General features: G+C 38.0%; 1 protein-coding gene across 2 annotated transcripts in view; it reads right to left on the reverse strand.

The window, feature by feature from the left end:
* Positions 1-10,353, reverse strand: part of RNaseZ (ribonuclease Z) — a 336,200-nt gene extending 325,847 nt beyond the window's left edge. For both annotated transcript variants that reach the window (XM_090407253.1, XM_090407252.1), the window contains exon 1: positions 9,961-10,353. In XM_090407253.1, coding sequence (XP_090263379.1) covers positions 9,961-10,292 — 332 coding nt within the window. In that variant the 5' untranslated portion in view covers positions 10,293-10,353. The remainder of the gene's footprint in view (positions 1-9,960) is intronic.
* Between the last annotated feature and the right edge of the window lie 6,663 nt (positions 10,354-17,016).

Raw genomic sequence — 17,016 nt, forward strand, 5'->3', positions numbered from 1 at the left:
GACTGGCAGAATCCATACTGGTTGCTGATTAACTGACGAGTATCTATTATTAAGTGAGGAAGTTGACGGTTGATAATTTTCTCCATTATTTTGGAGAGGTAATAGCAGTTGGTCAGTAGTTTGACAATAGACTTTTATTTCCTTTTTTGAAAAAGATTGGATATAGGCTTGCTGCCATGCACTGGGATAAGTGCCAGCTAAGACAATAAAAGACAACTGTCATGAAATGACAAAGATTAATGATATTAGCAATGCTGTTAGAATACAAAGAAATGAAAATACAGAATACAATGATAGGACTACATTTTTACATAATTACTAACTTCCTATTAACCATTTCCACAGTAGTCTGTTAACTGTCAGGACACTAATATTCTTATAACACATTTCTAATTGCATCAATCCATGTAGGTTTTAATTCCTCTGTCTTTTTCCTATTTTTTTATTTATTTTATTTTATTTTTTTTTATGTTGGGCTCATATACGAGAGGTTGGCTGGTCAACCTATAGTACTTTAGTATCATATATGGGTAGTGGGATGGGAAAGGAAAACTTGTTGACATTCGATTTAAAAGCCTGAATATCATATTCCTTGGGAAATACATCAGGGGGAAAATGAAAAGAAACTTGTTCTGTGGGTTTCAAGGTGTATTGTGAAGGGATGTTGGGTAGTGGCTGTGTGTGTGTTCCAATGAGTTTAGTACAGAGTGGGAGCATTGTTGATGCTGTTTCAGATGAGCATTTTTCATGAAAATATTTGTAGAATATACAAATTGCAGAGACTAAACGTCTATGTGAAAGTGGGGGAAAGCGAGTTGGTAAGAGATGGATCATATATTAGTCTAATTGCTCTCCTCTGTATTGAGTCAAGCATTTTGAGGGAGATTTTAGGAGCCCCACTCCAAATGTGAGAACAGTATTCGATAACTGGGCGGATTTGTGATTTGTATAAGGTTAACAGCTGTTTTGAAGTGAAGTAACATCTTGAGCGAAAGAGAAAACCTAATTTTTTTGGAAGCTGAGGAGGCAATGGTTCTGATGTCAATGTAATTCCAAGAAGAGAAATTTCACCTTGTCTGGGAATTTGAGTGTTATCAAAAATAATACTGGGGGAAAATGGTTCTTTTTTGTGGGAAATAAGACAGAACTGGGTTTTACTAGCATTGAAGTTGAGGTTATCTGAGCCCCATTGGAGGATGTCTTGGAGGTCTGAATTACGGGAAATTGTGGTTGATGTTCTGTGGGTTGAAGTGAGTTGTGTAGGATAAGGTTTATCAAATGAAAGGGAGGAGTACAAAGTGCTGTCATCGGCAAAACTGTGTATTGGGTTGGAGGTCAACTGAAGTAGGTCATTGATGTACAGAAGGAAGCGGGTCGGTGAGAGAACTGAACCTTGTGGGACCCTAGCATTAGTTGGTTGGTGGGAGAATAGGGAGCCATTTACCATCACACATAGTGTGCATCTAGACAGGAATATGGCAATCCATCTGCAGAAGTCCTGAGACAGTCCAAATGATGGAAGTTTGCTTAGTAAGCCTTTGTGCCAGACCCGGTCAAAGGCTTTAGAGATATCAAGTGCAACTACTTGGGATTCGGCAAATTTTTCCATGGCATATGCCCAGTGATGGATGATATATGAGAGCAGGTCACCTGTTGATCGGCATCGACAGAATCCGTACTGGAGGTCGCTTAATAGCTGGGTACCTTCAAGACAGAGCAGTGGTGTAGCTAGAGCTTTTGCTGCCCGGGGCAGTCCCTGAGTTTGTCACCCCTCTCAATACACACCAAAAATACTACAAAAATCAAAAGAACATATAGGGAAATAAATTAAAACACTATGTTTATTTTTGAAGTAAAACTTTAATTTCAACATTCTAAAATGTTATTTTTCTTGCTTTTCTGTGAGTAAAATCATTGGCAAGGTCTATTTCATAATAATGTAGGTAATTCTTAATCTATTTTATTTAGAAAAACTCCTCTCACAACTAGCAACAGCTACAGCAATTGTGAGAAAAATTCGCAGTAGTATTACAATAATTGGAAATGAGTTCTCGAGACTGTATTTTAGAATTAACTGCAAAAATTCAAAAAGGTTCAAAGCGCAGACCCACCCCACCCCTTCCTAGCTATGCCTCTGAGGTAGAGTAGGAGTTGAGAACTGATGGTTTTCTCCATCACTTTAGATAAGATTGAGGTGAGTGAGATAGAGCGGTAGTTAGATGGCAGCGATTTCTCACCCTTTTTGGGAATGGGTTGAATATAGGCCAATTTCCAGACTTTGGGATATATACCAGTGGAGTAAGAGAGTGATGTACAGACGGCATAGAATAGGAGTCAGTTCTGCTGCACAGACCTTCAGGACAACTGAAGGAATGCCATCAGGGCCAAGAGCTTTTTTTTGTGTCTATTTTTGACAACAGGTTTATGATCTCTTTCTGATGAAAGGATACAGGGGGCATTGTATGTTGGGCAGTTGAAATGACTGGGGGACATTTGCCATTGTCAGTTATGCGTGCATTGGAGGCAAAGTGTGAAGCCAGGAAACTAGCTTTTTCTGTGGGTGATGTTGTAATTGAGCCATCTGGGTATGATAGGGGTGGGAGTAGTGTAGGGCAAAAGTTGCGACCAATTGCTTTGGCAAGAGACCAAAAGGCATGGCTGCCGCTAGGACAGGCTGCAAGTTTCCTGCTTTTTGCCTGTTCAAATTCTATTTTGGAATCATTGATAATTTTTTTTGCATCTGTTTCAGGCTTCAGTATAGGCACTGATGGAGGATGGAGTTCTTAATTTGAGTCAGTTGTGGTATGCCTGATTTTTCATTTGTACAGCCTTGGCACATCTCTTGGAGAACCATGGTTTGGATAGGGGATGGCAGTTCAGAGAAGTGTGGGGAATGTATGGTATCATGCCAGTGAGGATTACTTTGGTGATATGTTTGGATTGGAAGACTGCAAACAATAGTCCAACCAGGAATGAAGCACAGTAGTCATGGAGGCTGTCCCATTTGGCACCGTTATAATGCCAACCTACTTTTGTGCAGGTGTGACTGTGTAAGCATTGTTGCATGGGGCAGGAGGTGAGCACTAGGTTGTGGTAAGAATTACCCAGGGGGCTCACTACATTCACTGTATATTTGGAAGGGTCATTGGTAAGGAAGAGATCTAGGGTATTTGGGGAGTGATTTGGGTTATCTGGTATTCTGGTCAGCTTGTGAACAATATGTATAAGCTCGTTGGTGATGGCAAATATTTCAGCATCTCTGCCTGCAGGATCTGTACAACTGGAAGAGGAAAGCCAGTTGGTGTTATGGACATTAAAATCACCTAGGAGGATGATTTCACTATTAGGAGAGTGGGACTGGAGGAAATAAACTTTTGAGGAGAGGAAATTAAAGAGCTCGGAGTGGTTGGTGGTATTAGGAGAGCGATAGAGACAGCAGATGAATTTGACTGAGTGGAGAAAGGATATTTTTAGCTAAAGAAGGTAAAAGTTGGACGATTCTAGGTTAGGTGCTCTCTGGCAGGGTATGTCAGAGCGGATATATGCACACACACCACCCTTGGGTCGAAAGGAATTAAATAGTGTATAGTTTGGTTGGTTGAGGTGGATAGTGGCAGGGGAAGGTGAAATTTGAGTTTCTGTTAAGAAGAGTAGGTGGGGTTTGGTTGACTGCAGATGATAGTGGACACTATTAAGGTTGGAGTTGAGACCACAGATGTTGGTGTAGTGGATATGCAAGAGTCTGTGGGGCATGGCTTTGACCGCAAGGGTCTTGTAAGTTTCCTATGCAGTGCCTGCGGTCTCCTTGGTGGCTACTAGTGGCGTCACTTGGTTTTTCCACTAGTTTGGTTTGTTTGTAGTCCAGCTGGACTATAGACTACAAACTCTCCATTTTGTCTCCATTTTGGCGTTTTTCTTCTAGCTGTCTTCGGAGTTGGCATCTATATTCCCTTTGTGCAAAGGTTAAGTCAGGTTGAGCATGTACACACGATTGGGGCAACTGTCCTTTAGCTTGCTATTTATTGCCGTTATTAATTTGGATGTGTTTGTTGGTGTATCACAGATGACTTTCACCTATTACCCTTGTATCAATGTGAATTTTGCTATTATTTTTTTCAGCCATTCTGTTATACCATCTGAGATTAGCACTGTCAAAATCTTCATTTTTATCATGAATCTACAATCTGTCCAACTACCTAATTTTTCTCAGAACTCTATTTCATCTCAGATCAACTGTTCCTAACTTATCTCTCAGATTTATAAGTTCAAATTGGTTTAACACAGTCTTGTATAAAGCTTATTTAGTGTTCTAATTTTTCTCTTATTCCATATAAATTTATCCTGCTGACTTGTAACCGTGCTAGCTTTGCTTATTATGTTATTAAGTGCCATATTTAATTGGACATATCCTCACTAAAAAGTTTACCTAAATAGCTGAAACGTTTGTATTTCTTCTATAGGTTTCCCCATTAAAGAATCAGCTACTGCTGTTTTTAATGTTCTTGCCTCTTTTCTTGTTCTGTCTTATTGTTTTCTCACGTATCTTCAGCCAGTTCAATGCAGTCGCACCATTTGCCATGTTATGGTGAAGTGTAATAAAACTTTTACTAATCTGGCTGAGCCACATTACACTCAGGCAGATCTTATCTGACTTGGACAACCTGCATGAAGTTTTTAACTTTTTTTTTTCACAGAATTAATTTATACAAACACATTTGATTATATATATATATATATATATATATGTAGAAAGTTTTTTAATTTGGTTATATTATGTATTCAAGATACCAAGTAATTTTATATAAACTTGGTTTTTAATCCTATTTCCCAAGTGAGCAAACAGATAAGTAAGTCAAGTTTGTGCCTGCACATAGTGCAAGTCTGAGGCAACTCATTGTAGTACCACTCTAGGCAACTCGTGGTAATGGTGGATTAAGCTCTGATCACTTTCCTTAGTATTTTTCCCTTAATGTAAAGCACAACCCCTTGCAGAGATGTATGTTGCTATGCATTAAAGGCAATGGTCACCACCCATACTGGTTTCGACCTTTATTGAGGTCTTGTCACTGGGAGCCAGACCTGACAATGGTAAGGTTGAAGTAATGCAAACTTGACTTACTTGATAATAGGATTAAAAACCAAGTTTATATAAAATACTTGGTATCTTGAATACATATATATATGTTAAAGATACCAAGCTATTTTAAACCTGGTCCACAAGAGGTTAGTCAATCTATAGTGGTTGGGAAAAAAGGAACTTGTTCACATTTTTATTATTATTATTATTATTACGGGTATCTCCATGGAGTCAGTAGACTCATCGCGGGAGACCCAAACTAGCAAAACAATATCTGTCATATCTCTTCTTGAATTCATTTACAGATGAAGAGCTCACAACAAAGTCAGGCAATGAATTCCACTCATTCACCACCCTCCAGGCAAAAAACCTTGTTCTGACACCTTTGTTAACCACACTCTTCTTTAATTTCCAGAGATGACCTCTTGTTCTTCCATCACTATCACACAGCTGAAACATTTCCCCTGCATCAATCCTATAAAAACCTTTTAGTAATTTGAATGTTTCTATCATATCCCCTCTTCTTCGCCTATCAGCCAATCTCTGCAATCCACAAGCTCTCAATCTATCAATGTAGGGAGCATTTTTTATATCACTCACCAACTTGGTCACTCTTCTCTGAACCCTCTCCACAGCCTCCTCATCTCCAAGGAATCCAGGTGACCAGACCTGAGCACAGTAATCCAAATGTGGAAGTATCAATGCTTTATAAAGGGGAATAATAACCTCTTTATCTCTGGATGTCAGTGTGTTCCTCAACAACCAAGTAATCCTATGTGCAATCTTGGACACCTTAGCAATGTGTCCTCTGAACTTCATCTCCTTATCTACCAATACCCCTAAGTCCCTAGCCTCATCAATCTCTTGGAGTACCTTTCCATCTATGTAGTACACAGCTGGTAATCTTTTAATCCCAAAATGCAAGACTTTACACTTTTCCACATTGAACTGACATCAATTTTCTTTTGCCCATTTTACCAGCTTATTTAAATCCTCCTGCAAACTTTCAACATCAGCTTGATTTTTTATTGCACTACACAACTTTGCATCATCAGCAAACAACTGAATATCTCCCTTTAAGCCGTTTCCTATATCATTTATATACAAATTAAACAACATTGGCCCAAGCACAGAGCCCTGAGGCACACCACTGGTCACCTGCCTCATTCTGGACTCGGCTCCTCCATACACCACCTTATGGTATCTCTCCCTGAGCCATTCTCCTATCCATATCGCCAATTTAATATCCATTCCCATCTGCTCCAATTTGCGTAACAGTGTTCTATGGGGTATCCTGTCAAAAGCCTTAGCAAAATCCAGAAGTACCACTGTGTAGCCAGTTCCTTTGTCCAACTCTGATGTTATTCTATTATGGATAGTTAATAGACTGCTAAGGCAGGATCTACCTTTAACAAAACCATGTTGGCCTCTATAGAGTATCATATCCTGATCCACCCATTCTTGAATTTTGTCTTTAACCAACTTTTCCAATACTTTTACCACTACTCCTGAGATGGTGATTGGTCTGTAATTCAATACTGCAGTTTTAGAGCCACCCTTATGCAAAGGAACCACTTTGCCTAACTTCCACTCCCTAGGGACCATACCAGAGTTCAAACTTAAATTAAATATCCAGGTAAGAGGGGTTGACAATTCATTTGCACATTCACGCAACACCCGAGCTGATATTCCATCTAAGCCTACCGCAGTGTTTGCATTTAAGTTTCGCAATATATTTAATACCTCTGATTCTTTAGCTTCAATTCTCACATTAGGTATTGCTATAGGTATAGAGATATCCTCACTTGGGTGATAGACTTTTGAGAAGTGATCACTCAGTAACTCGACTATTACATCTGATTTTGTCACCTCAATACCATCAGCACCCACTAAGGTTATCCTTCCGAAGTCATTCTTCCTCTTACTTGCCACATAGCGGAAGAACTCTTTGGGATGACCCTTGATCTCTTTGGCTAAGGTCTTCTCATAATCTGATTTAGCTTTTCTTACTATGCTGGTAACCTTCCTAGCTTGAGCCTTGTACTGCTCATGGGTGTCCTGATCGCCCTTCTCCTTGTAAATTCTCCATAACATTTTCTTTTTTTGTAGTTCAAGCTTAATACTACTGCTCATCCATCTAATGCCTGCCTTGTTTGACCTCCTGACCATGGGGACACAATCTGATATTGCTTTCCTCAGATACCCACTGATTTTATCCCAAGCACTGCTAACATCTTTCCCTTGCAATATGTTCTGCCATGGGATGGCTGCAAGCTCACTCCGAAGCTTGTTATAATTGCCTAACCTGTAGTTTCGTACATACCCCTTCTTAATAGAAAAATCCACAGATTTTGCAACCTCCCAAGTCAATACCACATGATCGCTTTCACCAACTGGAGGTAACGATTTAACTTGAAGAGCTGTGGATTTTATTCTTTGGGATATATTCCAGAGGGCATTAGTGGAAGAGATGAACAAAGAAGAGAAGAAATTTGTTGGGTTTGGAGATACTGTGAGAGAGAGTGCTGATTAGCTGCATGCATTCAAATCCATTTGAATGCATGCAGAGAATGGGATACTATTGATGCCAATTCTGATGAACAGTGGTCATAGAAGTATTTGTAGAAGATGCAAGTAGTAGATACTGAGGTGAAAGTGAGTGAAGTGTATTAATGAGCAATCGAGAGAGAGAGAGAGAATAATCAATTTGACTGCCCTTTTCTGTACTCAGTCCAATATCTTTAGAAAGCTAAGGGACACCATCCCATATGTGAGAGCAATATTCAATGGTCTATTTCAGTTCATTCCTTAATATTTACTGTCTTGGAAATGGTAGTACTGTCCATAATATCGTAAATGCTATTATGTCTTCCAATCTTTCTTTTGATTAACTGAAAATATACAAACTTTTGTTTACTTGCCTTTTAATTGAATTACAAAGAATGCTGAAAAATTAACTTCTGTTAATTTTTCAGCATTCCTTGTTGTTCTACTTGTTCTCCGCAGTGAAATTCCTCTAGATCAGTACTGTATTTCCCAATGTTTTTTGGATCATAACCAGTCTCAAAGATTTTGATGTTCTCCCCTTGCCAACAATGGTAAGTGTTTTGAGTATATCAGTGATGAGGTGACGAATGCAACATCATTTTCCAATTGTCCCCAAAATATTCAAATTGTCCCCCTGTGGGGCGTACGCCCCACGTTAAGAAATATTGCTCTAGACGTAGAAGAATACTGCCTGTTTCCTTCTCCTTTCCTTGTTGTTCCACTGATTTTTTTTTGGACATAATTTAGTAGCATATACTTAGTCATAAACAGCATCAGAAAGTCTTGACACATTACTATTTGTCTGCTTGTTTACTTTTATACCTGATACATGTATGGGTACTATTTTGTGAGGTGTTTTTTCTATTTTCTCACATTTATTTTTGTGAAAATAAATTTTAGAAATTCAACATCTTCAAAATTTGCCATGGAATGATTTCTATTCTACTCAGCTATATGGCTGCACATTCCTTCTAAGTCTGCTGCATGATGGTGTATCGATCATCCATGACCTTTGGAGGTGATTTCACCAACACACTGCCCACTAGGTTATGTGGTTTTTCTTATGTTGCAGTTACCGGAGAGTAGGCTATGTCACATAATTTCAAAATTGGAGTGATTTTGAGGAGACACTATTTCACATAAATTATGGAACGTGTGTTCTTTGGTATCAACTTTTCACCAAGAAGAAAATGTTCTTTCTTTCTCTTTAACACATGCCCTCTCCTCTCACAGTATTAATCTGCTATATAGGTTCTTTGACCTCTCATGTGTGAAAGGATATTAAAAACATTTAAGAAAAAATTTTAAAGACAGTGGTAAGAAAGGTATTAGCAAATGCACTGCACTGTTTGCTTCCTAAAGTCAAGCAATTACATTACCAGAAGTACCATCAAGCATGTGACACTATATTCCAGGAATTAGAAAAAGCATTATGCAGATATGAAAACAAAATAGAAAATGCCACATAGTATACAAAATACATAACAATATATTCTGAATGTAGTTTGTTAACTTTTTTATGTGAAGACAGTGTTATTTACTTTTATGCGGTTCTTGGCATTAATGTTTGTTTGTAGTAGTGGTGTGTTTTCAATTAGCTTTTGTTTTTCAAAAGGTGTTATATGCTGTATTTGTGTGGTTATTTTTCTTAAGATGTGTTTTTGTGTGACTAATCAGTGCATTTTTTGAGGACCACAGATAAATGTTCAGTAATGTAGGTTTTTTGGTAGATACATCTCCAGAATAGGATTTTTGGTATCAATTGCTGTTTTTGTTTCCATAGTGGTAGTCATATTTGGTTTCACTAATTAAAAGTTCAAATTAGCTTTCAATAGCTACAGATGTTTGGTTCTTGGCATGTGATTTTTCCTTCTTGCTGTTATAATGTTTATGTTTGGATTCGCCTTGATGCTAACAGTATTTCTTATATTATTTATATTTTCCTTTTTCTTTGGCTGTTTTTCTCCTTTCAATCATCTTGGTGTTTTACTTATCTAAGTATAAAATAGTGTTTAGTGCAATAATTATTGTCTATTCATTTTATAAGCATGATGTTATGAGTCACGTGTTAGTGTTTTCTTTCCATTTATTACTACTGTCTAGCTCATTAGTTGTGTGTGTTGTACTGTATGTTATGTGGCATTTTTGCTCTATTCTTTTTTTTTTAATTTAAAAAATAAAGGTAATTGCGGTAGCGTTAAATCACGTTATTTTGCTACATTCTCGGAAAGCACCGAGTTTCGTATACCTGTATACGGAGAATTATAAATATATGCAATTATATTATTAAGAATGTGAGATAATTAAGGATTAAAAACGGTTTATGAGAAATTTACCTCCCTATATCCGTTACCATATACAGAGCTCGGGGAGTTCCATTTGCTCCATTTCCGAGAACCGATAAAAAAACAGTACTTGGCCGTTTAATAGATTTTTCAAAAGAACTGGTTTTTGCCTTCAGCCTCACATGGCGAAGTTCATTATTAGAAGATTTAGATTGTTTTGGCATTCTTCTAAGTAAATGATTGATACTGCATGCACAAATACTATGGCCTGCTAATCTACGGAAACTAAAATATGAACTTCTACAGTTCATCTGTAGAACAACAGAAAACAGGTTGTGAAATTTCCAACTGTTGAACAACACAACCGAATCCACAAAATACATCCAAGTATTACATACGTATTACAAATGCCACGTTTTTTAAAAAGGAAAAAACATACACAAACACACGACCATGCTTGAGATCTAATGAGAACAGCAACACCACCTACACGTTTTAATTTTACCTCCTAGCAACAGTGGCGATTTTTTTTTTTTTTTTAAATCGGTACATTAAATTCTATAGTACACTATGAAATGTCTATATTTTTGAGTATACATTAGTGAAGATATTTAATTTCGGTAGCAGCTTCTCGGATATTCTGGCTGCCAATTCTATAGAGGTAAAGGATTTCTAGAAATAAATATTGTAATTCTAAACAGGAATTGTCGTTTGTCTTCTAACGGTTGTGGCGTTAAGTGTTAAGGGACGAGAAAGCGAAAAAAAGTCATTGCTTTGACCTGAGAACTCTAAAAAATGTTATCATGCGATCCCCATAATAAATAAAGTACGCATTTGGAAGAATTAAAGAAAGAAAGACAAGTGGATACCACCATAGCGCAGATGGAAAACGACGAAAAATTTGCCCTTCGACTACCAAAGACCAGAGTTCCATTCTCATTGAACTCAGGAGAGAATACTTTATGTGTACGCTTTCAAATGAGAGTTGGTAAGTCTATCGCACATGGTGGTAATAGTACCCCCTCCCCCGAAGATCGGTTTTTCATCCTCAAAAAAACAAATCAGGCAAATAATACACGAAATTTACAATCATGGCGAATGTGTAGATAGTAGAATATGTAGTGTATTAGTGGGCAGAGAGAGTGTAGATGGTAAATTGTGTAGATCGATTTAAGTAATGTAGAGTCAGCAGTTTAGAGTATACTTTGCAATGAATGCTTGTGCACATGCAGGTAAGACATAATAATGTAAACAATAAAGAGATTAAAATATCATTTCGGTAAGATCAGATAAGAATACACGAATTGGCATCAGGATCCTCTTTTAATTAGATGAAGAATTAGTAACATCCTAGCTTAGTCAATGCGCACAATCTCCTTTGATTGGAGACAGTAGAGGCGAGTTTGATGGTCTCATACAAAGGTATAAATTTTCTTGTTTTCCTTTAGGATTCTTCCTATTTCCATCCTGCAAAGCATACAGAGTGTTAAAGAACACATACACACACATACAGAGAGAGAGAGAGAGAGAGAGAGAGAGAGAGAGAGAGACAAAGCATAAAAATGCTATATTTCACTAAAATGTAGCAGTTTATCGAGATAAGACAAACCATCTTATCTCGATAAATTAGGTTTCAGTGAAGTAAAGCGATAGAATATTTGTGGTAATATTTTTGCGCATAGAGTAATATTGAACGATAGACAGGGGTGTAGTCCTAAAAGAAATAGTGGCATTGCTTTACCTTAGAAACAAAAATCCAGAGCACGAAGTGTGCCATTATTATTATTATTATTGCGACGGCCACATGGCAGAGAGATTGCCTTGTTTTCTGAAAAAAATGACAAGAGTGGCAAGCTGCTATTTTTTGACTGGCAAACAAGTGCTGCGATCTCTTGGTACCTAACCCTAACAAGATATGTTACTGTCTGAAATAAGGTGGGTACTACGGTCGATTTTCTTGAGTTTTCGGGAGTAAAAACCCGCTTGCCCGTGCCAGAGATAGACAAACATCCAGTCGGCGACTAGACTTGAACTTAAGTCTGACTTCAAGCAACGAAACGCAGAGGACGCAAGCGGCACTTCGACTGATCTACACAGGTCTCATTATTCTAATTCTTCTAATTTATTATAATGAATTTAAAAATTTTGATAGTTTTAAAAAATTACCAGGGCGTCGCTCAGGCGCGCTCTAGCTCGACTACACTCTAACGATAGGCAGAATAGTAAATAGTAAAAAGAGTTTGACTCGGAAGAGTAAAAAGTAACATGAAGCAGCATTATGTAATATTTGAGTGGCAAATGAGTCAATTCTGGACTTTGTAATGTCTAGGAATCTACTAGATATCGTTTAAAATATAATTCGTCCCTGAGTGCCGTTTTCTGGAGTTCAGATAGTGTGTATATCTAGGAGGTTCAGCTTTTCCAAAAGTTTCATAAATGCTCTTGATATTTCCCCTAGAGTTCTTATGAGAATTAGACCTGTTATTATCGTTACCTTTTTTGTTCAATGTTAAACTTCAATCACCAGATATCTATACGTGGTCAGTTTTCCTCTCCTATTCCCTGGTATTACCATATCTATTCACCACACATGTTCGACTGTAGTGACGTCTAACATATTATGTTGCAGATATTTGTCAGTCTGAATTTTAAAGTCCCATTATATGTTTGCATTTTCAATAACTTATCAACAAGTGTAGCAGAGGGGTTTTACAAGTTTGAAAACCATATATCTTACATAAGCTCCAATGGACAGTTTTTGGTAACCGATTATGCCTTTGCTTCTAGTCTGTTGTTTAAGAAATACTTGTACCATGAGAGGTTTCTTCAAATTAACACGAAAATACAAGAAAAATGTGTAATACAATTTGTTTAAGGTCATACATTTCAGCCTGAATATCTCAGTCGAAGTGATGTTTGTATCCTCTGTGCAAGACTGCCAGAAGATGAACTTAAGTTGAATTCTAGTCTCGGAATGGAGGAAATTTTTTTAACCCTTTCTTCGACCGGTTCCCAAGATAGTAGAGTGTTGCTGAATAAAGTCAAAGTGGATGTGCAGAATCAGAGAAACTCGAGCTATTGGGGGGTGAGGGTGTAAGAATCTGTATAATATGCCTGAACTAGTACGAAGGACAACAAATCAGAATGGGATAATTAGTATAAGGCATCAAGATAGGGGATGGGACTAACAGGCATCTGCACTATAGGTATACTATTGCCAGGAGAATCAGGAACAAGAAGGAAGAATTTTTGGCCTTGGTTGGCTCTACCTGGCCACAGGTTATTGGCATTAGTGACACATGGCTGACAGAAGATGATATAGCTAGTGGGATAGAATGTGAATAATATAGAGTGTTTAGGAGGGACAGAGAGAAAAGAATGGAAGAGGAGTTTTATTGATGATAGCTGATGAACTGCAGCCAAGGAGAATTGAAGTTGAACTGCAGGATAGTGAAGAGAGCACATTTGAGGCTATTTGGTGTGAGATTGAGACTAGTGGAACAAAATATACAGTTGGGTGTTGCTATATATACCAGGTGATGGAATAGATGGTGGAGACAGTATGCATAGACAAATAGACGCAATGAATGGAAGGAGAGTAATTATTATGGGGATTTTAGCTATGGTAACATTGATTGGAAGGAGGAGAGAACACATGGGAGGAAGGAATTGTATTTTATGTAGTTATTAATGGATAACTATCTGCAACAGCATGTAATGGAAAATATTAGGGGTCAGAGAATGCTTTACCTGGTAATTGATATCTGAGAATTTGGCTGTAACGAATATGACCACGTTGCCACCAATTGGTGAGAGTGATCATGGGGTCTTGACTTGGGAGGTGGCTAAAGGTTTGGAATTTGCAATGAAGACAGGGTACATGTGGAATTATTGGGCTGGTAAGTATGACAAACTTAGGAGATTGATTGGTTCAGTGCCATGGCATGTGAAACTGCAAGGGCTGGAGCATGGGAAGTGGTAAAGGAGCGTTTGAGGAGTTAATGGCTGACTGTATACCTAGATTCGAGACAGTAAATCAAGTAAGGGTTAAATAAATGAATAACACTATTAAGCTTGAGCTGCAAAAAAAAAAAAAAAAGAAACACTGTGGTGGGAATTTAAGGAGAAAGGTGACCTGCAGGCACATGAACGGAATAAAGCCCAGGCCAGACGGGTAACAAGTGTGGTAAGAAAAGCAAAAGCGGATTATGAAAGAAAATTAGCCACTCAAGCTAAAGAGAATCCTAAAGAGTTTTTCGATATGCTGCAAGTAAAAGAAAAAAAATTATACGGCAGAATGATTTTAAAGAATGCCGATGGTAGTGAGGTAACTAAATCAGTTGATATAGTGGAATTACTGAGCAAGCACTTTGCAAAAATGAAGGAACCAATAGCTTATACGGGAATTGAGGTGAATGAAATGGAGGTGAATAGTGTATTACAAAACCTTAATGTGAGTACATCTGTAGGATTGGATGGTATACCAACTGTGGTCTTACTTGAGGCGGCTAAAGAATTGTCAGTGCCTTTCACCATTTTGTTTAATTTGAGTCTTGGGTCTGGATTAGTCCCGGGGGGGGGGGGTGGAAAGAAGAGAAAATACTTCCACTGCATGCTGATTGGTCGGTAATTTGCAACAGCAAATTACCCACCGATCAACATATCAGGAGTCCTTGTCAGGGTCTTGGAGAAAATAGTCAAGAGGAAAATACGGATTGGATAGATGAAAATGGGATTACTGTATGAGGGACAGCATGGTTTTGTGAAAGGTAGATCATGCCTCACTAACTTGCTTACGTTTTACAACACAGTGATGGCTGCACTGGATAAGGGTAATGGGTATACAGTGATACTGTGGGACCTTGCTAAGGCCCTAAAGGCCTTAGCAAGTCCGTTTAGGGCCACCCTTGATGAGTTAAGGACTCTTTGGTGTTGCCCTTAGTAGTAATAATAATAATAATAATAGTCGATCTCTGGCACGGGTTTATTTCTCCTGAACACTTGGGTTTTTCATCATCTAAGCAGAAGAAAATCGACCGCAGAATCCACACTATTTCGATATTTCCTGTCAGAGTTAGATACCAAAATATGCAGCACTTCTTTGCAGACCCTTCATATTGCTTATAACTAGTGATAGCCTTGGGTTAGCCATTTCAAATTATCTACTGGTGGAGATTGAACTGCCCACTCAGTCATCTAAAGCTTGATAGAGTTAAAAGACCTCGTCTGTTCCCTTGAAGGAAATAAAAGACGTTAGCTGATCTATTTTATGCTAATTTTTATCGTAATCGGCGACAATAGTTAATTTCAAAGTAGAACGGGACAATGGTTTGGCCCTATCTAACGTTTGGCGAATCAAGGTTAGTTCAATATTCACTAGTAGCCAATTAAATATAGCTGGCCCAATACTATCACTAATATATATATATATATATATATATATATATATATGCAGCATTTATTGAAAAGAAGCGGCTGACATGTGCCGCCATACCGTGGTGCCTAATGGTAACTAATTCACTATCTGAAAATAGTGTGAATTCTACTGTGGATTTTCTTGAGTTTACGCGAAGAAAACCCGTGTTTCCGAGAGAAAGCACCTGGTTGCCTTTGTCAGAAATTGACTAACTCGGAATCTGTCGAAGTTCCTTTAGTTGTCGAGTAGAATTGCACTTATGGTGCTCTTTCTTCAGTCGTTCTTGTTCATGGAGAGCACATGCCACTTCCCCAAAGCTACACGTGCGCTTAAACTCGAACTTAGAACAGTCATTGTCAGGTGGCCTAACGCTATGGATGCGAATGTCAAGGTACTGAAGTGTTAACTCACAAGAGTTCAGGTCCTCATTACATGCTTACAGGAAGAATGATTCAAAATTTCCATCGTTCGCTATCGTAGACTTGTAGAAGATATGCCCCCATAGGATTATTGCAATCTTCACAGCGAAAGAAGTCGTACATTTTTTTTATTTGATCAGCACACGAAAGACCACAACGATAGTACCGTGTTTTCAAGAAGAAAGGAGGAATCTATTCATAATTTCCTTGAACTGCTGAAGGTTGTAATCTTTGGGGAAGCAGAGTTGAGGGAAATGTTCCAAAGTACAGAAGTAGATTGAATGAAAGGAGGCAGTGTAGTTGGTTCAATGAGTTCGAAGATGGACTTTATAATGATGTTGGCTAACAGTGGCTCTTGTTTATAATAATGATAATGATTTTATTATTATTATTATTATTAAGACAGAACTCCAGGGAGTCAGGCACTCATTAATGGAGGACACATGCTACACACACCAGCTATCATACTTATTTTTATTCTTGAATTCATCGATATTGCTTACACTCAAAACATCCAATGTGTCAATCCATTTCAATCACTCACCACACTATGATGAGAGAAAAATCTAGCCCTCATCCCCCTTCTTAGCAGCATTCATTCTCAGCTTCCAATAATGCACGCTTGCCTTTTCCCCATCCTCCATAAATTGAAAAATTCCATCGATTGAAATCCTGTATGACCTTTTCAGAAGTTTATAAGTCACAATCATATCATCCATCTTTCTCCTGTTTGCTAAAGTCTGCAGTCCAGAAATTCTTAATCTGTCTTCATAATCAGTATTCCACAATCTTAATATCATTTTTAGCACTCTCTTTTACAGTCTATCCACTATTTCAATATCTCAACGGAAACCAAGAGATCAGACCTGTGCACAATAAATGAAGTGAGCTCGTATCAAAGCCTTGTAAAGAGGCAAAATGGCATCTTTATCTTTACATGTGAACGTTCGTTTCAGCATTGCATTCATCTTTTGAGTGGTATTTCAATCTTTGCTACAAGGCCCCTGAATTTCAACTGGTTATCTACAAACAATCCAAGATCCCTGTGGTACACCACTGGCTGCCTTAAATCTTACAGACTCACATATCCCGTATACCTCTTTTTGATATCTGTCAGTCAGCCATCTTCTTATCGGCACTAATATTCTATAATCCAAAGCCATATTCTCCAATTTATGAAGCAGTCTACCATACTGTATTCTTTCAAGAGCTCTAACAAAATCCAAAAGTATTATAGTGTATCCATTCCCCTTACCTAGTTCAAGGGTAACA

This window comes from Typopeltis vanoorti, chromosome 17 (genome assembly GCF_054136105.1).
Source record: "Typopeltis vanoorti isolate ZY-2024b chromosome 17, IOZ_Tvanoo_1.0, whole genome shotgun sequence".
Classification (NCBI taxonomy): Eukaryota; Metazoa; Arthropoda; class Arachnida; order Uropygi; family Thelyphonidae; genus Typopeltis; species Typopeltis vanoorti.